We start from the raw sequence: 23071 nt of genomic DNA, 5'->3' as shown, positions 1-23071 counted from the left end.
ATTAACAAATATAGGATACAGTAATAAAATTTCTGTAACTGGCATTTACACTGCCACCATTCACCCCACCTCGCAGTGAACACTCCTGTGGATTACTTGGATGGGCACACTTGAAGATCTGCAGTTGGAGACAGCACTCTGTTGGGTCCTGTGTATCAGCCCAGCCAAGGCAACAAGCTGCACAACCCCTCTGAAATTGGAGCTGGCTCCACCAAATGTCAGCAGCTCTGGGTCCTGGTTCGATGGGAAGATCACTCTGCCTCTCCTCAGACTCAGTCTCTCTGCTGTGCCCCTTCCCTTGCAAGTACTTTCCCAAACAAGAGTCGGGGCTACTCACAGTTCTTTCACTGCAGGCCCACCTCAGTCGGCTCTAGGCACAGCAATAGTCTCTGCCCTGGCTCCAGTGAAACCAGCAACAGCCTCTGAGGCTCTCTGCTCGATCAAAGCCTCAGCAGCAGTTTCTGGCTTCTTAGCAGCAGCTCCTTGTATGGACAGAGCTCCACAGCACCAGTCTCCCTCCTTTTCTCAAAAATGGAGTCCATCACCTGCTCTCCCTGTATGAGGAAGTCTCTCCCCCTTTCCCCAAGGCATCGTGGGAGTTGTAGTTTCTTAGGTTAGATTGCAGCGCACTGGCTTTTCCCTTGGAACACTCCCCCAAAAGTTCAGCGGCCCCTCTAGTAAAAGGTGCCTACACAGCCATAGGAAGCAAATGTTGTCAGGGAGGGTTTTTATAAGAAAACTGTATGTGAAAAATTGACTATAGGGTCAAATCCGGACCTCACTGAAGTAAATGGGAGTGTTTCCAGAGACTTCAGTGGGACCAGGATTTCATCCATAGGTATTTTGGCATGAGTAGAGAATATATTACAATATAATACTTAATGAGGAGTGTTAACTTTCTAAAACACAAACCAAATACTCATCCTGAGAGAACCTCATATTTAACTTTTTCAATAAATCTTAGAGATAAATTATCTACTGACTTATGTGTTGTATGCAGCCACATTGATTTCGGATGGATTGCTTGGGGTGTAAATCAGCACAGAATTTAGCCCTTTTTTATAAACCAAGAATTTGTGATTAATTTTAACATTGGAATTACCAAGGTAGTACTGCAGGAAAAAATACTATTGTTTCTTCTCCCAAAAGGAATAATATTTGGTAGAGCTAAGAGAAGAAACTTCTTCTTCCTGGCTTTCCAGTCTTAGTTTTATTCATACAGTTTAAACCTCATGTTTTTTTCTGTTTGAATTTGCTACTCATTACTTCCCAAAGCAGAATTGCATTACAGTCTACAAGACAGTTTTGTCTATGTAATTTCATTTGTGTCAGAGTTGAGTCATGGTTAGGGTGCTCTGTAGGCATTTGTACTAGTAATTAGATATCAGCTTGAATATTTCAGCAGGTTTTCAATATATTCAGAAAGTCTGACTTCTAAAACCTCTGTAAAGTAGAAGTAGGCAATGAGTATTTAAATGCTGAGCCTTTTCAGTGAAGCTTATACCAATGAAACAGAAACATTACGTAAAGTACCATCAGTGAAATCCTGGCCCCATTAGAGTCAATGATAAAACTCCCATTGACTTCAGTGGAGACATGTCTTAAAAGATATAGGAGAACAATTTATTATACAAACAATAGTCTGTTTTGTGTATTTTCTAGGTATCATTCTAAAAACTGAATTCCATAGGTTTTTAATTTCTGCTAATATTTGCTATTGCTATTCCTCTCTACCCCAACATCTTTTGGTTTTCAAATTTCTAAATTTTCTGTTGGGAAATAAGAGTACTCTACCCAAGTAGTAATGAAATTTTAGTTTCTTCTAAATTCTTATTACAGAAGCATTTTACATACCATCTATAACTCTTTACTTCTACATGTATAGTCTCTGCTCAAATTTGTGTGTGCCAAAATCTTCCTGTCTTCCAGTGTTTGATTTCAAAAAAAGAAAACTTTAAAAAAAATGACAAGACTTAGTAAGGGAAGTGGACTGGACTGAAGGACTCAAGGATCTGAATATGGAGTAAGCTTGGAAAGATATCTCAAAATATCTGAATCCTGCATCCCAAGCAAGCGGGGGGTGGCAGAAATCATAGCAAACCAAAGTAGATGAACAAACATATCAAACAGGTTTTTGAGAGAAAGTAGAAACCCTATAAGGAATGGAAGAAGGGATGTATCAGCAAGGAAAGCTACCTCTTGAAGGTCAGAAAGTGTAGGGGAAAAGTGAGAACTGCCAAGCAGAGTTGGACCTTGCAAAGGAAATTAAAACCAATAGTAAAAGGTTCTTTAGCAGTATAAATAAATAGACAAGTAAAGAAGAAGTGGGGCAGGTAAACTCTGAGGATGGAGTAATGATTGACGGTAATCTAGGCATGTCCCAACAACCAAACAAACACTTTGCCTTAGTTTTTAATAAGGGTAATCAGAAGTGGCAGGATGTCTACTAGGAAGAAGGATCTGGAAATAGAACTGACCACATCCAAGGAAAGGAGGCCAAACTCAAACAGCTCAATGGGCCCAAATTGGGGGGCCTGGGTAGTCTCCATCCAAGAATATTAAAGGAACTAGCACATGATATTGCAAGCCCAATAGCAAGGATTTTTATTGAATCTAAAAATGTGGGGGTTGTATCCTGTCACTGGAGTATTGCAACTATGGTACCAGTATTTAAAAAAGGGTGAAAAAAATCAGGAAACAGAAAGACTGTTAGTTTGACCTCAGTTGTAAGCAGGTCTTAGAACAAATTTTGAAAGAGAGAGTGGTTAAGGACAAAGAGGTAAATGGAATAAAATACAATGTGGTTTTCCGAAAGATAGATCATGCCAGACCAAATTGATCTCTTTCTTGAAGAAGATAACTGATTTTCTAGACAAAGGAAATGCAGTAGAGCTAATCTATCTGAATTCCAGAAAAGCATTTGGTACAGCTCTACATGAAAAATTATCAGTTAAATTAGAGAAAATGGGGATTAATACGAGAATCCAAAAGATGAGTAAGGAACTGGTTAAAGGGGAGACTGCAGTTGGCCATACTAAAAGGTGAACTGTCAGACTGGAGGGAGGTTACTAGTGGAGTTCCTCAGGGATCAGTCCTGGAACCAACCTAATTTAATGTTTTCATTAGTGACCTTGGCACAAAAAGTGAATGTGCGCTAATAAAATCTGTGGATGACACAAAGTTGGGAGGTATTGCCAATATGGAGGAGGACTAGAATATCATACAAGAAGATATGGATGACCTTGAAAACTGGAGTAACAGAAAAGGGTTAAAATTTATTAGTGAATTTAGGGACTAACAATAATTTTTGCTATAATCTGGGGACGTATCAGTTGGAGACGACAGAGGAGGAGAAAGACCTGGGCGTATTGTCAATCACAAGATAGCTATGAGCCGCCACTGTGATACAGCCGTGAAAAAGGCTAATGCAATTCTAGGATGCATTAGGCAAGGTATTTCCAGTAGAGATAGCGAAGTATTACCATTCTACAAGGCATTGGTGAGACTCCAGAATACTGTGTGCAATTCTGGTCTCCCACATTTAAGAAAGACAAATTCAAACTGGAAGAGGTGCAGAGAAGGGCTACTAGGATGGTCAGAGGAATGGAGAACCTACCTTATGAGAAAAGATGTAAGGGCATATTTAGTCTATCAAAATGAAGGGTATGGGGAGATTCAGTTGCTCTCTATAAATACATCAGAGGGACAGAGAGGATTTAAGGACCAATGTTGGCACAAGAACAAATGGCTATAAACTGACCATCAACAAGTTTAGGCTTGAAATTAGATGAAGGTTTCTAACCATTAGAGGATTGAATTTCTGGAACAGCCTTCCAAGGGAATAGTAGGGGCAAAAAAACCTAACTGGTTTTAAGATTGAGCTTGATGAGTTTATGAAGGTAATAGTATGAGTTGGCCTACAATGGCATATGGCCAATCTGCCACTGCTATTAGCAAATATCTCCAATGACCAAGATGGGACACTAGAGAGGGAGGGTTTCTACAGGGAATTCTTTCCTAGGTGTCTGGCTAGTGGATCTTGCTGACATGCTCAGAGTCTAACAGATCACATATTTGGGATCAGGACGAAATTTCCCCCCAGGTCAGATTGGCAGACACCCTGGAATTTTTTTGCCTGTCTCTGCAGCATGGTGCACAGGTCACTTGCTGGTTTAATTTGAAGTCTTTAAATCATGATATGAGGATGTCAGTAACTCAGTCAAATGCTATGGGCCTACTACAGGAGTGGGTGGGTGAGGTTCTGTGTCCTGCAATGTGTATGTTGTCAGACTAGATGATCACAATGGTCCCTTCTGGCCCATCTAAAGTGTATGAGTCTGTGTGTTAGTTTAGTGAAATATTCTAGGATTATCCATTCGCTGTATTTTTTGAAAAAGACGGTCTTAAAATACTGCTGTGGGAGCCCTCTATGCTGCACTTCAACAGCTGAAAAGCACTGAAAGCCACCTAACCTACTAATCAATGCTGAACTGTGTTTGAACCTGTATTGTATAGAGTTGGCACACTCACAGCATATCCTCATGGAAACTAGATTCAGGGCTGTTTTTTCCTCTTGATAACACAAGTTCTCATGATTCAGGATGTGGGATAATAAGTTTAAATGTAGAAAAGGCTGTCACACTGACAAATTCCTCTTTTAAAAAAAAATCAGATTTTTTTCAACACTGAGTGCAAACCTGTTAATAACCTATTTGGAATGAAACAGTGCTTTGCCTGCCAGCTCTTCATGTGTAGAAAACCACAATTTAAATGTGTCTCTTAAAGTAATCACAGAAGTTGTCTATATAAAGTCTCATTGCATTAAGACATTAGCTCTCACTTATATGGAAGAGCAACACTGTATTGCTGCAATATATAATACTGTTCCAGTGGCCTTTCATGAGACCTATATGTTTTTCTCTGCTGTATGGGACAGTAATTTTCACAAGTAACCCTGAGAATCAGAACATATTTAATGACCTAACCATTCAGCTACAAGTTTCAGTCTTTGAAATGAAAGCTACTGTTTAACAGTACCTGCCCTGGAACTTTAGCCACAGTCTATTTAAACTTAATTTACCAAATTCCTCCCTCTGTGTGTGTCCTATCCAGTGCACAAGTTATGTGGCCTGCTGGGGCACATAAACTGCTCATATATCAGCTCTCTTTATTCAGGGGAAGGTCAGCCCAAAAGCACCAAAAATCAATACGACCATCCACAGCACCAGGACGAGTAAAAAAGGGCAAAAAGAGTAAAAAGCTTCAGCTTCAGCAGGGTGGAGGCCCGCTCCTTAGTTTCTGCCCTGTGCCCCAGTGAGTCTAATGTCAGCCCTGTCTGCCACCTTTTTGTCCCCTTATCTGCACTGCCCAAGTGAACATCAGACAAGTAGCATTTGCCCTACATGGCTGAAGTCACAATGTGGAGGGGAGAAAGGAGGCTTTACTCAGTGTATGCCAGAGTGGGCTCTGTGAAAATCTAACTCTCTGAGTAGTCCAATTTGAAATCAGTGGAACTACATATAAACGATGGAGATACAATGGAACAAGAGTAAAGGTGGAAGAATCAGGCTGCACCAAATAAGTGTCTTATATTAACAAGCAAACAGGCTCCAAATAAGTGTCTTAGAATAGCAATCGGTATACAAGAGAGATCAAACTTGTTTGGTAATGTATCAGATACAGTTAGACGAAAAGTGTAATGAGTATTCCACAAACGTGCATTTATCTCACTCACAGATGCTCTGCCTTTATTTTGTACTTGATCAGATTCTGCCCCCTATGCTCACAATGAGGAGTAGCTTGCTCCTTGAACAGTGCCACTGACTTTAATGGAATTACTCAAGGATTAACTACTATGCAACTTGAATGAAGGTGGCAGAAGGTTGACACGCTGTTTTGCATTTTAAATTATTTCCTAATGCTGAAAAAAGAGTGATGTACCATTTAATGTTAATGACTTTAGGTTAAAACAAAGCAAAAATTAAAAGCAAACAATACAATGCAAAACAAACAAAGGCTTCTAACGTGAATTTTATACTGCAAGGTCAAGCAAAGTAGGGGAAGTTTTCTGTTAAGGTTGACAGCTTAAAGATCCATGAGTGATGTCATTTTGTGTGTATGTTTGTGGAAATAGTCTGCTACACATGTGTACTTTGGTAAGCAGTCTGATACTGTGAACATATTAATTAAGCGCTCCAGCATAGCTGTATTTAGTGTTGACAGTGCATCTCCATGCATGAATTATCACTTGAGGAGCATGTACAGAATAAAGGAAAATTTAACTCCTAAATAACTCCAAGGGGGAAATGACAAAATTTACTAATTATTCCAACAGTTCTCATCAGGTAGCCTCTCATTCTGGATAATTTATTAAAGTTTCCCACAAATATAAGCCCCATTTAAAAAAAAGTTGAATTGTCCATTCAATTTAGACAATTAAATGAAGAAATCAAAAGTGAATCTGAAAGGGATGCATTGTCACAATACATTCAAATAACTTTCATTTCCTTTTTTATTATTATTGGTTTGGTTTGGTTTTACTTAAGTGTTTGGAAGTTAGTAAAAGGGCCAGAAGTCTTTTGTGTGTCTGTCTTACTGCATTCACTTGGAATGCTTGAACTTGTTCTACTTCATCCAGCAGATTTCAAGTACTTTAATTTCTATGCTCTCAAAGGCAAGTTTGCGTTATGAAGAATGAAGTTTTTCTTTCCCTAGGGAAGTAAAAAGAATGGATGCAAACCTAATGCCTGCAAATTGTGCTGTTGTAGCACTGGCTCACAATCTGCTTGGTACTTTGTACTGCAGCTGCTGTCTCCCCGTGCATCTTTTCCCACAAGGTTATGACTGGTATACAAAGGCTTGATCCACTTGTATCCTGGCCATCTGAGAAACTGCCTTTCTTTCTGTCATCTGTCCCGGCTGCTGAGGGCATATTAGTTAGTGGTAGCGATGAATGAACTAATGTGCAGTGTATTCTGGATATGGTCTTTAATTCAAGAACTTTCTTCCTCCCACTAGAAATTTACTGACTTAGAGCAAAGGTACCGCTCTTTCCTCAGGCATTTGTTATAAATGGTGCAGAGGAAGTGGTTGTGTGGGAGCACATTTAAGAAGGGAAATTAGTTGTTTGTTAGGGAAATTATCTCCCCCTCTCCCGCACCTTCCACTTCTAAAAGGAAAAGTTGGGAGGGGGAATGATGAGTGGAACTATCTCTGTATTTGTTAAACCTCACACATGAGTCCTGTACTCTTCAGAGGGGATATTTTTAAATACCTGCGATGAAATAAAGCCTTCTAAGTATCCAATCATGATATCAAGCTGATTTCCCCCCTACCAAGTCAAATCAGAATGGACAAAGTCTCCTATATTTAATGGGTTTCCCCTCTGAAAATGGAGAAACAACCTCCTCTCCACAATAAAACAGTGTTTAAATAATTCATAAAAAATTAAATAGTCAACCCAGTGTTAATCCTTTAGAGGCTTGCTAGTTCGTGGGTATATAGGAATTGGATATTTTCAAAGGAGTTTGAGTAGCCACTGTAAAAGGAATAATGGACTCAACTTCTACTCCCGCTATTGCTGGTTTCTGACCTCTTCTCAGACCAGGAACCAGGGGAGGGGCGGTGGGTTGCATTGTGTGCTGAGGTCAGGGACAGGAAAGAAATGGCTTGATACCAGTCTTCCACATGAGGCAAGTATACTTATTCTCCTGGTTTTAAAAACACTATAAGCCTCAAAGAGGGTGTGGTCTTCGATTGGTGCAGAGCTGAAGGATTCTAGTCTCAGCCTCATGGATCTCAGTTTTTCCACATGATGTCTCTGCCCAGGCTCTGTACGGTGGTCTACGTCCCCATCTTCCCTGGAAGCTTAGTCATACTCAATGGCTGAACTGCTGTTGCTTCCCAGCATCATACTTCATCACAAACATGGCTAATTTCTTAGGAAGGAAAAACTAATAATTCTCAAATTTGTTGTAGTTCTGTTCCCAGCTCTGCCACTAATGTACTTCCTTGGCAAGTCCTTTCGTACCTACCTATCTCACAGGTAGGAATGTTAGGAGGTTTAATTAATCATGGTTTTAAACTGCTTTCAGATACTCTAAAGGAAAATGTGAAATACCCATTGGAACTTTAATCACTGTGTAACAAAAACTTCAATTTAAATGTATTAACCAACCTGAAGAGAGAGGATTTCACAATTATTAATTCAAATTGCAGAAATCCATAGTCACCTGAGTCTTGAAATGATAAGAAGGAACAACTAGAAGATTAGCTCAGCGGATCCAGATACACTTAAAATTAGTGCCTTATTTCTAGTCTGAATTTGTTCCGCTTCAGCTTCCAGCCACTGGTTCTTGTTATGATAGCTCCTGTGTGTAAGACATTTATAATTTATAATTGATATGTTCTTTAACAGGAAACCATCAGCCCTGTGAATTAATAACTGTAATATATAGGCAGCAAAATGTTTGGTTATCAAAAAAAAATTAGCAAGCATAACATAATACTTGAGTGTTTATATTGTTCCATCAAATTTTTCTTTGGGTATGTCTACACTAAAAAGGTAAATTGACCTATATTAGGTCAACAGCCATTGCAATAATTACTGTTGTGGTTTATGTCTACACTACCCTCCTTGGGTTGGGTGGTGCGCATTCTCACCAGGAGCACTTCCACCAACTTAAGGGGGGCAGCATAGGGAGCTGAGCGCCTGGTCTACCCCACAAGCTCGCAGACTCCCAGTGGGCTGCCTCCCCCGTCCACTCCCCATTCCCTACTGGGAGCAGGTGGAAAGCTGCACAGGGCTTCTCCCCTACCGTTCCTCACCAGGAGTGTGGGGGGAAGCCACCCATGGCTTCTCGGCCCTGCTCGAAGCTGGGAGTGGGGAGCAGCTGGGCTCTCTAGCTGGGCTTTCTAGCTGTCATGCCATGAAATTGACAAGTCAGCCAACAGCCAATATAAGTAATGCAGTCTACGCAGACACTGTGTCATCCTAACACCACCAACATAAGCCTTACGCCTTTCATAGAGGTGGGGCTATTATGTCGGTGTAGTAGGGCACTTACATCGGTGGGAGGAAGGCTGTAATGTAGACACTGACATAATTAGACCAATGTAAGTTGCTTTACATCGACCTAACTATGTAGTGCAGACCAGCTCTTAAACAAATAGGTGGTCTTTGGCTTTTCCAAATTACCACAATTATTAAAGGTCCATTATTCATTTTCCATGTCTTGTCTGCAACTCAGCAACAATTATTTGACAGTCATCCTGCAATTCAAGTAGGGCCTTAGGTAATGTCAATGTATACTTCCTTAAAAGTATACAAAACATATACCTGCTACTATTGGGAGCAGCTGCATGGAAGAAGGTACTCAGTGGAGGTCATTCCAGCCCAGTGGTGAATTAAGCTCCATAGCCCCTTTTATTCCCCATGCCCTCCCACCACACTGTGGAAAGACTGGAGAGCCATGGGCCCATCTGCCTCCTAAAGGGAGCTTTTCGTGGACCTGAGTTTTGAGATGCAGAGTGGTGGTAACATCTGCACAGCTGTCCAGAATCCTGCACTGGTTCCATTGGCAGAAACAGGATTTGTCCCTTAATATAACAGCTGTCCATTCATTCGCATAATGATGTAATGGAATACTGGAGCTGCACACATTCTGAATAATAGGAGCAACTCCCACATTCGAGCAACTCCCACATTCAAGCATCTCCCACATCTAGCAGAGATGTTATGCTCAAAATACTATGTTGCACAACTTTGCTCAAATAATTTTAGGAGCTGGAGAGATGATGAGGTAGTGATTAGGATCTTGATCTGGGAGACCCTGGTTCACTTCCCTGATCTATCACAGGCTTCCTGTGTGATCTTTGGTAAAGTCACTTAGTTCCCTATTGGTAAAATATGGATAACAACACTTCCCTGTTTCATGGTATTGTGACGATAAATCCATTAATGTCTGTCATAAATATAAAGGGAAGGGTAAACCCCTTTAAAATCCCTCCTGGCCAGAGGAAAAATTCTCTCACCTGTAAAGGGTTAAGAAGCTAAAGGTAACCTCGCTGGCACCTGACCAAAATGATCAATGAGGAGACCAGATACTTTCAAAAGCTGGGAAGAGGGAGAGAAACAAAGGGTCTCTCTCTGTCTGTATGCTGCTTTTGCTGGGAATAGACCAGGAATGGAGTCTTAGAACTTTTAGAAAGTAATCTAGCTAGGTATGCGTTAGATTATGATTTCTTTAAATGGCTGAGAAAAGAATTGTGCTGAATAGAATGACTATCCCTGTCTGTGTGTCTTTTTTGTAACTTAAGGTTTTGCCTAGAGGGATTCTCTATGTTTTGAATCTAATTACCCTGTAAGGTACCTACCATCCTGATTTTACAGGGGTGATTCCTTTACTCCTATTTATTTCTATTTCTATTAAAAGTCTTCTTGTAAGAAATCTGAATGCTTTTTCATTGTTCTCAGATCCAAGGGTTTGGGTCTGTGGTCACCTATGCAAATTGGTGAGGATTTTTACCAAACCTTTCCCAGGAAGTGGGGTGCAAGGGTTGGGAGGATTTTGGGGGGAGAGACGTGTCCAAACTACGTTTCCCAGTAAACCCAGTTAGAGTTTGGTGGTGGCAGTGGTTATTCCAAGGACAAAAGATAAAATTAATTTGTACCTTGGAGAAGTTTTAACCTAAGCTGGTAAAAGTAAGCTTAGGAGGTTTTCATGCAGGTCCCCACATCTGTACCCTAGAGTTCAGAGTGGGGGAGGAACCTTGACAATGTCTATGAAGCACTCAGATACAATGGCGATGAGCACCATATAAATTCCACAAGGAAATAAACAGTACTGCCTTCAGAGTAGGGCTTGAATAATGTGCAGTGAATAAGTCCTGGGCCACATATTGAACAATGAGGATAAAACAAAATATTCTATATTCATTCTGCAAGCACTATCCATCTTGTGCCCTAAATGAGGCAGGAGTGCTGTGGAAAAATTAGTGTGTGATCATGTCACTGAACTGTATCATAAAGCATAATCACAAGGGGGTCAAATTAAAGTTCTCCTTCGAGTAATTGTCCATATGCATGGTCCAGCTGTTGGTATGCATGTGCCCCAGGTGCTCAGGACCAGAGACTTTTTGGCTAGTAGTATTCGTAAGGCATGTCTGTCCCCAGATGCTCCTTGTGCTCTCCACTGAGGGCATATAAGGGTAGGGAATGCCTACCTCCATCAGTTTCATCTCAACCACCTCCTGCATTGTGACAGATCATTGGTGGTCCAGTGTACGCATCAGCCTCCTAGAACTCAAGGAGAGTCTGCAAGGTTTTTATCAGCAACATCAAGAGTCAGCACATGCAAATAATGATGGAAAATACAACCACCATGTTCTACAACAATCAAAGAGGAGCAAGATCTTCTTGCTGTATCAAGAAGCAGTCAGATTGTGGAACTGGTCACTCTGACAACAAACTTCCCTCTCAGCTGTCAACATACCTGCCCTGCAGACCTCCCTAGCAGACAATCTGAACAGACATATCTCATTGAATCACAAAATGGAGATCAAGGACCACATTCTTCATCACTTTCAATGAATGGGGCCACCCCCTTATAGAATTGTTTGCGACTTATTTTGCCTCAGGAGAAGTTCGAGCCCAGGTGCCCTGTCTGATGCTTTTCTTGTCCCATGGATGAGGGACCTTTTATACGCTTTCCCTCACGTTCCTCTAATTCCCAGAGTACTTTGCAAGGTCAGACAAGACTCCACCAAACATATTGATAGCCCCAGGCTGACCAAGGGAGTTTTTGTTCCCAGATGTCCTAAGGCTGTCCAAGGCCCAACCCTGACACTGGACTTGCTGTCATAGTTCAAAGGGAAGGTGCTGCACCCAGACCTCAGGTGTCTGCACCTCACAGCCTGGCTGCTGGATGGATGTCTAGCCTAGAAGTTTCTCCAGTCAGGGATATTTTGTTCAAAGCAGGAAAGACTCCACCAGAAATACCTCGTGAAATGAATGAGATTCTCCCACAGATCTTGGTTGAGGTCACTCCTCCCTCATGAAGCACCTATACCAGTAATGTAGGAGTGGCTGCTAGAGCTGAAATGATCTAATCTCTCTGAGCTCTCTGAGAGTCACCTGGTGGCAATTTCATCATGTCATCTGCCTGTTGACAGCCACTCTGTCTTCTCTTACAGACCTGAGGTTCATAAACATTTCATGAGAGACTTTCCACCTGTTCAGGGGCCCCATTTCCCCTTAGGGCTTTAATCTAGTACTTCCCATGCTTATGGGGCTTCTATTCAAACCTATTGCGTCATGACCCCTTTTACATCACTCCACAAAAATCTTCATGGCAGAACCCTCTCCCTGCCAACACACATGATTGTCTTCCCTGTCTTCCTCAAGACTCATCCAAAGTACTTACTCAAGGTGGTCATGGAATTCCATCTAAATCAGCAAATCCACCTATCTGTGTTCTTTCCTCATACATGTAAGACAGAAGCGGCCCTCCACCCTTTGAATGTCAGAAAGCCTCCAGTATTTTATCTGCAAAGAAGAAAAACCATTCTGATCTTGTCCAAGGCGCTTTGTAGTGTAGTTGATGGACTGAAAGGCAAGGTCGTGTCTTCACAAATTCAAGAATCTTCTCAAAATGGATTTCAGAATGTGTGAAATCTTGTTATGACATAGCAAGAAGAGACCCACCTGCAGGGTTGAAAGCTCATTTCACTAGAGCCTAGAGAGCCTCATTAGCTTCCCTGAACAATGTCTCAATCCTAGACATATGTAAAGGCAGTGACCTGGTGCTCTGTTCATACATTTACCAAGCTCTTACAGAAGCCTCCAGCTTAGATGCTGGTTTTGTTAATACTGTTCTCTAGTCCCTTCTTTCATAGACATCCCATAGTGGAATATGTATATAGATAGCCACTTGAGGGAGAATGAATAGTTACTTACCTTTGAGGTATGTTGTCCGTATGTACATTTCACAACCCCCTCTCCATCTCCTTGACCTCGGTGTCCTCTCACTTTATATTTTGTAGTTGAGAGGAAACTGATGGCACTAGGCGCACCCTGCCCTTAAATGCCCTTGCCAGACAACACAAAGAGCATCAGGGTGCAAGCTAGCTGTATGGCTACAGCTGGCCAAAAAGTCTACAGACTTGAGTGCGAGGGCACATGCACACCAATAGTGGAATGTGTATATGGACAACACATCTCAAACTCCAGTTTCTGAATGGGTAAGTAACTTGGCATTTCCTAGCTTTGGAGTGGTTGACTTTGCAACCTGCATGTTCTTTTCACATGGCTTTTTGTATGTAATAATACAGAGGTTGGATGAGAGTGATCATTTGTAATGTCTGTGTATATGCCTGTTTATTTTGTTCATGGATGAGGTAAGAGCTGATTTTTGTACTGAAGACAGAAATAAGCCTACCTCTTAAGCTCTACTAATACCAGTGCCATTTCAGGAAGACAGTGATAATTGTGCCATCCTGCAAGTCAAGTGTTTAAATTACTGTTTCCAATTTCATGAAAGCATTATTTTCTTAACTGTTTATCTATTTAATTAAATATTTTTATCCTCATTTTTGGCAGTGATCCAGGCTGGTTATCTTTCAAAAACAGTCCCAAAAAAGTGTGACTTAATTTTATTCAACTAAAAAATTTATTTTGGGAATTTTTCTTGAAATCCTTTCTTGATTTTGTTTAAATTGAATCTAGAACTAGATGCACATAAATCTACTCAGTCTCATGCTCTCAGAAGCCACAGGGAAAGTAATAAGGTGTCAGAGGTCAATCAGAGCCAATTTCACATAGGAAAAGAGGTAGTTTAATGGCTGATCAAGGTTCTCTAGGTCATATACATCCATTTTTTCATTTTACTGAGACTCATACTAAAACAGAAATAAAAGTCTATTTATTGGAAGTCAATATTCAATCTCACACCCACACAGCTTGTTGTCTCTATATGAACTTTAAATAGCTAGTGCAACAGCTGCAAAAAGGTGTTTGTGTACTGAATGAGAAAGGGGAAAAAACTGAAACCATGTAGCATAAAATAATTAATCCGAAGTGCTAGTACTAAAGCATGCAGTAAAAACAGGGAATTACTTCAGTAGTAGTGACAAATAAGTGTGTTTTTAATCCAAATAGTACAAACATCATACCAAAGTAATTCATTATATTCAAACTGAACAATTAATCCGTAATTTTCTCATTATGCAAAAATAATAAGAATTCATAACAGAGCTTCCTCAAGCACAGAGATTTATAAATCCAAGGATTTAAAAATATAGGAAAAACAAATGCAAAAGGCATGATGACTTAAGAATTCATAAGAGATCATGTAACGCTTGTGCTTGGTGTTGGTTTTATATATTTGTGATTATTTCATTGAACTAAAAATCTCATAATAATAAGAAGTCTTTAAGGACAAGTGCTATATAACCAAAGCTTAACAGGGAACAAAACTAAAATTCTAGAAGATTTATTATCTATGTGTTATATTATCATTGCTGAATCTTCCTGGAAGTCAGTGGGCATGCTGCTAAACTTAAAAAGTGACCTTGTATTTAAAAATAAATATTTAGAAATCAAGAATCTTTTAGAATTCAAGTCATATTCATTGTTCCCCCCCCCCCATGGAACAGAAGTAACTTTTGTAATATCTTTTTATATGCAACCACTGTGTTTCTTTAAACAAACACTAGACATGAAAGTTGCTCTGTCATTGACTCAAACTACAGTATGTGGGAACTACAAATAAGCAGCCTTGATACTGTGAGTGATTTGAGCCACTTAATACTAGATTATCCTGAAAACATTAGGGCAAAAGTGAGGCTGGCTGGTACTGATGAAGAGACAGTAAAGATAAAAGGCAAACACAGAGTATATCTCTCCGTAAAGAAGAGACTGTATTTGCTCTCCTCAAGTTTAGTAATCTTTCTCAGTGAAAATTATTCCCCCTTGTCTAGGATTTAGAATTTAACATTTTCTCTCTTAACTTTCATTTCATAAGGAATGCATATATGCAGAGAACTCTTATGCTCTTTCTGTCAGGGTGTTTTTTCTGTAATGAGTGTGCGTGTGTCTTCTGGCTGCAGTGAAAAGGATTTTGTTGTTGCTTTATTGTTTGTCTGTTTTTTGTTTAAAATAAAGCCCTGGTGCCTTTCTTTACTCCTGAAAGAGCAAACGGCAAAAGTTCTTTAAAAATTAATCATAATTCCTCTTGAAAAGAGACATATTTTCATGAGAACTGTTAATCTCTTAATACAACTGGAGCCAGAAAGAGGAGATTGTGTTTATGCCTGTTTGTGTGTAATTTATCAGATATTCAGTATTACCAAGAATAAGTTTCTGTGCTCACAGATGGCAGGGAAGTGCAAGTTCTTTCTGTTTATGCCCTTATTGTCCCTAGGTAAATAGCATCTGAGAACTGTTTATAGTCCTGAATCGGCAAAGCACTTAAGCGAGTACTTAAACTTTTAATCACATGTGCAGTACCATTAACTAAAATGTATTTGTATAATACAGCAAATTTCAAAAAAATATTAATTTGAATTTTCTAAGCTTTTTTTGTTTTCTTGTGAATTAAATCTCCACTATCATATTAAATGTAGCATTTTTGGATGTTCATTTATAAGTCACTCAAATAAGGTGTATATTATAAGTTAGCTGTGCATTTATCTGTTTGCTTGCGCACACATATATTTAAAGAAACTTCCTGTAATGCATAGTCAGTACCCCATTGTCAGGCAATCAAAACCAAGAAAAAATAGTTGGCCCTAATAAGAAGAGCTGGTCAAAAAATGAAACAACATTTTGAAAAGATTGATTTAATTTTTTTTTATTATTATAATGTGTCATTTGATAACACTTTTAATCAATGTAAAAAAAATTTAGATCCAGTTACAAAGCACATTGGAAAAACCACTAATAATGAGAAATAAATACCCAGTATTTTAATTGTCAAAATCCAATTTCAAAATTTCATCATAAATCTAATTGTAGAAAATTTTGACTCGCTCTGTTAATGAGGGTTGTGTCCAAGATGTCATGCCAAGTTTCAAATTACAGACGTCAGCTACTTTTTCTGCAGGCCTCTATTCAATTCTAGTCATATCTTGAAAATAAAATAAATGAAAAATAGGAAAAAGGTATTTCCCCCACGCATCTGCTGGCTTAACTCAAAAGTGGCTGACTGGATTTTGCTCAAACTGTCGTAAGTGGGGGAAATCCTCTTTGTATAGAGATCAAACATGACTCATCCTAATGTGTTCATTTTGAAAAGTTATGAGAATGTAAAAATGAAGGGAAACAGGAGAAGTGTTTTAAAATGGACAAACTGTTTTGCAGCCTAAACTGTAACGACCACTCCATTAGTGGTTGAATAATGGTTAAATGGTTGTACGAGCAGGGGACATGTCTTAGCAGAACAAGGTCACAATCCTTTTTGTGCTACGCTAATATCAGTAATTAATCATAAGATATTTTTTAAAAAATCTTAGTTTTAAACATATGCATCCATTCATTTAAAACATCCTTTCAGATCTGCAGGGATACTGAAAAGCTTTGGGGGAACATTCATTTAAATATAAAGCTATGAATTCATGTCAACAATATACATGGCACTTTTTCTTAATTTTCCACAAACATTCACAGATATAGTGTGTGTGTGTGTGTGTGTCTCTGTCTGTCTGTCTGTCTGTGTATTTAATTCAAAAGAATGTTTTTTGAAAGCAAAAGTTTAGTTAATACGCATGTATGTGTTCCCATGGAAGTTAGTCCTGAAGGATTCACACGTCAGTCTCTTTAATATACTTCCTCCTGTTACTAAAGGTTGTCATCCAACCGCAGGGTAGAAACAGCAGCATGTGAGCTAGGTGACCAGTCACACACAATCATGAATATTCTAATCAAATAGCTCAGACAACCTATAGGCTGAAATATATTTTTATAAATTGGTTGATGACAAATTTTGAATAACAAACACATTCATAACAGTCAGGTCCTTTCCAGTCATGAAAAGAAAAAAATGAAAGATTTAGTGCAAATAGCTCACCAACCTCTATCTGCATTAAAAAAATTTATCCCTAAAAAATCTCTCATGCTCTTGAATGTATAAATGAATCACCATTTTCCTAGGAAGCTGACACTGCTGCATTTTAGTAACCGTGTAGGCAAAGGTATATGAATGCACCTGACACCTATGAATTAATCCTATTTTTTCAACCATAATAATAATGTTAATATTTGCGAGTAAGCATTTTATTTATTTATTGCTTCTCTGAAATACAAATCGGTATATTTTCCTTTTGTTACCTTAATTTTGATTTTAATATTTTCATTTCCTCTGGGGTGATAGAACACTGCTCTGGTTTTAAGGTAGTCCTTTACAGTAAATTTCTATCTCCTTCTTTTTTTTTTTTTTCCTGATACAGAGGATTACTGCTGCAGGAAAACAGCAGGTTTTCAGAAGCACTACACTACTATAAACTGGCAATTGGTAGCAGACCCACATTAGCTTGTAAGTAATTCAGTAGGTTTTTTTACATTTCTTTTCTTCCCTCATCCTTGAACTATTATAAAGCTAGAATGAGAAGGATAACATGCGCTGTATTTAGGCTTGGCAGAATTTTTTTTATATATAATTTCAATGGATAATATCAGTGATTTATTTTTCAGCATTTCTTCAATTTTTATCTATTTTAAATTTTCACAGTTGTGGGAAATAATGGGGGGCTAAGACAGCAATTATTTAATGACAGTAGATGTTGACATTCAAAATGTTAAAGCTTTATAACCATTAAAAGAAATTTTCAACATCACACGTATCACCATGTAGAAAGTAAATAGCCTTTTTTAATCAACAAAAATCTAATTGTTCCAAGCCTAGATATATTATAAAGTAATATTCCACGAACCACATTAACTGTGAGAAGTCATGCATATATGGACAGTTGTATTTAAGGAAATTTGTTCTCAATATTAAAATGAGAGGGAGAAATTTATTTTACTCTTCAGTGAGCTGCAAAACAATCACTCTGTTGTTCAACATCTGCTCTCTGATAGACAATGGGCTACAGAACTGAAAACAATGGCACGATCCCATACCATTCAAAAGAATGGGCTGGTGAGCCATGGACACTGTGACTAAAATATATGACATTGATGTTTGTTTTCTGATAGCCAGTCTCTGACTTTAATGAGTGGTGAGTCAATAATACAAAGTTTTTGGAATTCCTTATTGGGACAATCTTCCACTAGTAAGATTTGTTGTTTATTGCCGGTGACTAATTCCAATACCATACCAGTAGACTCTAATTGCAGGTTGTTGAGTCTGTTTCGTATCTCCTTGATTTAATGTATTAATTTATTTATGTATTGGAGGCAAGGTGGCTCATGTTTTCTTTTACATTTAAAAAAAAAAAGTCTGCCTAATATATTATGTTTCTAAGAAAACAACAGCCAACCTTCAGGGGAAGTTCTATGGCCTGTGTTGTGCAGGAGGTCATACTATGTGATCACAGTGGTCCTTCTGATTTTATAATCTGTGAACATGAATATCTTTTGGTTTAAAACGATAACAGGTATGATGACATAGTGGAACCCCGCTAAAACATGTGATATTTGTTTATTCTCCTAACAGCTGCCTATTTAAATACTGGTATTATCCTGATGAATCAAGGAAAGACTGAGGAAGCCAGGAGGACGTTCCTGAAGTGTTCAGAGATCCCTGATGAAAATTTGAAAGATCCTCATGCTCACAAGAGCTCTGTTACCAGTTGCCTTTATAACTTAGGAAAACTCTTTCATGAACAAGGACATTATGAGGTGAGGACCCAATTTTCCCATCCCATGCAAACATCAACACTACCCCTCCCAACCCCACAAAAAAGTCCTTATAATAAATAATACCCATCATTTATATACAGTAGCACCTTTCATCAACAATGTCAAAGTGCTTCACAAATATTAATTGATTAAGCTGTACAAATCCCCGGTGAGGTCGGTGTGGGAAAGTATTATTCTTCAACAATTTACAGAGAGGGAGGCAGAGCTGCAGAAACGTTAAATGACTTATGCAGTGATGCATAGCAAAATAGTGTTAGAACCAGAATGAGAACCGATCAAATCTGGGACTTTTTGCTTTCTGCAGTTTGGTCTGTTTCATGAGATTGTTGTCATAAATGGCTGAAGTATATCTGAAGCCACTGGGGAGTGTGTATTAAAGGTGGCCTCTGTGCCTGAATAGCAAAAGATGAGAATCTGTTACAGCCCCAAATAGGGAGTCCATGGCTCTTTAGCTCAATCTGCTTTGAGCTCTGGAGGTCCCCAGTGGTTCAGCCACTGGTGAGTCAGCAAAGATAGCAGCCATCATATATACAGATGAAAAGACCTCTGATAAGTATTTTGCCTGCTGGAGATATACTGAGAGCTTGGTTGGATGGGTGGGGGTGTTTTGGTTTTGTTATGCTGTTCCTGTCCAGCCAAACTTACTTCAGAGTGGTAGTTGCATGAGGCTGTGATCCATGTAACTTTTTCTGACTGCAACATATAAACTTTGCTGCTTATGATTAAGTACACACATGCTGTTCAGACTCCCCTACATCCAGCTTCCTTTTTCAGCTCTATCAAATGGCAGTGATTAATGTGTTAGATTTTTATGTCTGCATTTTAACCAATCTTTAAAGATAAGAGAGCAGCAACATACTATATGGCTGTGCTGTGACTGTACTTAGAGTACTATGTTGTTTATAAAAATCTATGGATGGGCATGGTTTTCAAAGGATAAATAAATGACAGGTCTCTTCCCGGGGTACTTACCTTCTAAAATAGACTTTACATGGTCATGCAAGTATGTTTTCCAAAGGACTCTTACTACTTACACTGAACAGCATGCATCTCCAGTGTGCCTGCTGAATGAAACATTAGTATGTGATCATGCAATTCAAGTATATAACATCATGCATATGCACAAGAGAACACAGGAACCTTAATTTTGGCATTTCCCGACTCCTGAGTGCTCCTCCTTTTTTTCCTCATCCATGTTCTTTCCCATGGAGGAAAGATTCAATAATAGGATCTGGATTCTATTGTTAAGTGATACTAGGCAATGATACTTTATTATTAGGGTGCTTATTGTAACAATCTGATATCAATCTGAGCAGTCTGTCGGTCCACAGAATTTTGAATCTGTAACAAGACACGCACAAATGGAAATCATTCAGACTGGTGTTAAGGAACTTCACGTCCCTTGTTGATCCTTTTATAAATATGATCTTCCTAGTGTATTAGTAATGAAGATATTTATTTCTTTTTTTCATTCTGGGAGGGTAGCTAGTACCTAATTCACATGTGAAAAAGTGCTATTGAAAATGGTGCTTTAGTAATGTTTTTCTTTCCTGTTTCAGGATGCCCTTATGGTTTACAAGGAAGCAATACAGAAAATGCCAAGGCAGTTTGCACCACAAAGCTTATACAACATGATGGGTAAGAGCAATTATAATATCACAGTGATATTCAAGGAGGCAGAGTGAAACTGGAGTACTTAGTCATACAACTGGAGCTCAAGTGATTCAGTTAATTAATAAAACCAAATTAATTTCCTCCAATAGATCTTAACCATAAGTAGGTTCCAACTTCAGAGTTCAAGTAACAGCAGTAGATTTTCTTGACAAACCCCAGTAGATGGTTACACAAGTATATTCTTGGTTTCTTTCTGAGTGTTCCTACAGCACTTAAATACACATCGTATTGATTGCAGTGGTGCCCACCTGTAGAATCTCCTACCTAATATCTAAGAAGCTTTATGTGTACTATTTAGTGTGACTAGTGGAATTTTTCATTCACTAAGCCACCTCCCTTCCCCCATTCAGTTACCATTGCAGCCAGTGGGAGTCTTTTCATTTATCTCAACACAAGATGGATTAAGTACTGAATCACTAACATTATTACATGAGGAATATTTAGATTGTATTATTAAATAGCATGCTCAATGGGCTCACAATCCAATTTGGATGCTTTATATCAAGGGTGGCAAACAAAGAGTGGAGAAGAGATTGAGTAAGGTGAGGTCTACAATAAGAGAATCCAATAGTCTTTCTGGATCCAGCTGATTCCTGCCCTTTCAAAATGTTGAAGGCAGCCTCAGTGCATTGCATTGTCAGTTTTGGTTTCTTTTCTTAAAAAGTGAAATTATTTTTTTCTCATTTTTCAAAATATAAATGTAAAGAGAGAGAAATTTGAGTTAGATAAATCACTTGACTTAAAACCTGATATAACCAGGTGGCAGGTCCTAAGATCTTGCATAGAGATACAAAACTGTTTAAGTAGGACCCTGCACAGAAATGCATCTGTTTCGGTTGACTCACCTTCATGTCTGAATTATGGTGGGGTTCGGGGTCCTGTGAGATCCAATCTAAGATACCAAAGAGTTTGAGTGTGTTTCTGAAGTACAGAGAACTAGGGTAATTGTCAGAGAAAAAGCTCTAGGAACAACTAAGCTCAAGAGAGAGGTCAGCAGGGGCTGGGATTGTTATTCTTTAAAATAACAATAAATGAAAAGCCCAGGAAAGGGAGTAAGTTTGAACTATATCCCTTGTGAATGTGTGTAGATGCGCTGAATCGAGAGGGGGTTAGTTTTCACTGATACTTATTTCACCAGAAAATGCAGATTCATGTTGAACAAAACATTCAGCAAATTTGTCAAATTGTTTTGGTAAAAGAAAAACTAACTAACTGAATCCAAAACAATATAAACATTTGTTTTGACCTTTTCAAAATGTTTATTTTTTCTATATGAAGCAACTTTGTTTTGAATTTACTTCAGTTTTATTTAAAAAATGATTAAAGCTTGAAAATGAAACATTTTGACCTGAAACAACCATTGAATTTTATTTTTCTTAATTTTTTTTATTTTTATTTTTTACTTTTTGATTTCCAAAAAATGTTTAAAATTTTCATTTTGGGTCAACTCTACTTTTGTTTTTGGTATGACCAGCAAACCAAAAAAAATCAGCTATTTGCACAGCTCTAGTGGAGAATCATTGAAGGTACCCTAGAGAGGATTATGATCCAGTGGAATCAGATAAGTTTTTTAATTTGGACAGGATAGCAAGCAGTATACCCTTCAATGTATACTGTGCAACGAACATGACTCGCACTTACGCTAAAGGGACTTTAACACACGCATTGAATGATTTAATTGGGGATTGGTCCTGCTTTGAGCAGGGGGTTGGACTAGATGACCTCCTGAGGTCCCTTCCAACCCTGATATTCTATGATTCTATGAATCAAGATTCTGATCCTCACTCCCCAAGTTACTTGTTTTGTGTGTGTAGTTTATCTCCCTTTAACAAGATACTTTAAGTACTGGATGATGAAACAATTATTCTAAAACTGCAGTTTGATCTGGTGCTTTTTCAAAGCCTATGTCTTAAAACGGTTAAAGGTGTAAATTCAAAATTAAATATTTGTATTGCCATGGTGATAGCATTACTTGTTTTTGATTTTCTCTAAACCACACTCACTTTGGCAATGCATATTTATTCACTGTTGTTACTTTTCTGGAATACTGAATCTCATCAGATCAAATCAATGGCTAAAAGTCTTGCTTTTTGACTCATTTTTTGTTGATAAATGGTCTAGGTTGTGTTACCAATTCATCAGTTTCATCTGTCAGCATGCACTGATTATCCTATCAAGCTGACCAGCAACAGCCATAGTTTTGTTTTGTGAATTAGACAGCTGCTTATTATTATTGCCCTATCAAGACCTTTGGCAATTGTAGTGTCTAGATAGAGCTGGACAAGTTTGACTCCCCTTTTGTGTGCAAAAGTATAATTTCAAAATCTTGAACAAAATATGATTTCCAGTAGCAAAAGTTGCAAAATTATAGTAAAAAATATTTCTGGTAAAACAGATTCTGTAATATAAAATGGGTGAGTTACCCTTTCCTCCTTTTTCTTTGAATGAAGTGATCCTATGAAATCATTGTTTCGCTTAAGTACTGCTGTTTTAAAATAGAAAATAATCCCAAGATTTGGGTAAAAATAGATTCTTGACTTA

The 23071-nt window shown here is 38.5% G+C and overlaps 1 protein-coding gene across 2 annotated transcripts in view; it reads left to right on the top strand.

The window, feature by feature from the left end:
• Positions 1-23071, top strand: part of TMTC2 (transmembrane O-mannosyltransferase targeting cadherins 2) — a 378380-nt gene that overhangs the window by 252605 nt on the left and 102704 nt on the right. For both annotated transcript variants that reach the window (XM_084639748.1, XM_084639749.1), the window contains exons 5-7: positions 17443-17528; positions 18651-18835; positions 20416-20494. In XM_084639748.1, the coding sequence (XP_084495874.1) occupies positions 17443-17528; positions 18651-18835; positions 20416-20494 (350 nt within the window). The remainder of the gene's footprint in view (positions 1-17442; positions 17529-18650; positions 18836-20415; positions 20495-23071) is intronic.

The sequence above is a fragment of the Lepidochelys olivacea genome, assembly GCF_965140295.1.
Source record: "Lepidochelys olivacea isolate rLepOli2 genome assembly, chromosome: 1".
Lineage (NCBI taxonomy): Eukaryota > Metazoa > Chordata > Testudines > Cheloniidae > Lepidochelys > Lepidochelys olivacea.
This window is presented reverse-complemented; position numbering and strand designations above follow the sequence as displayed.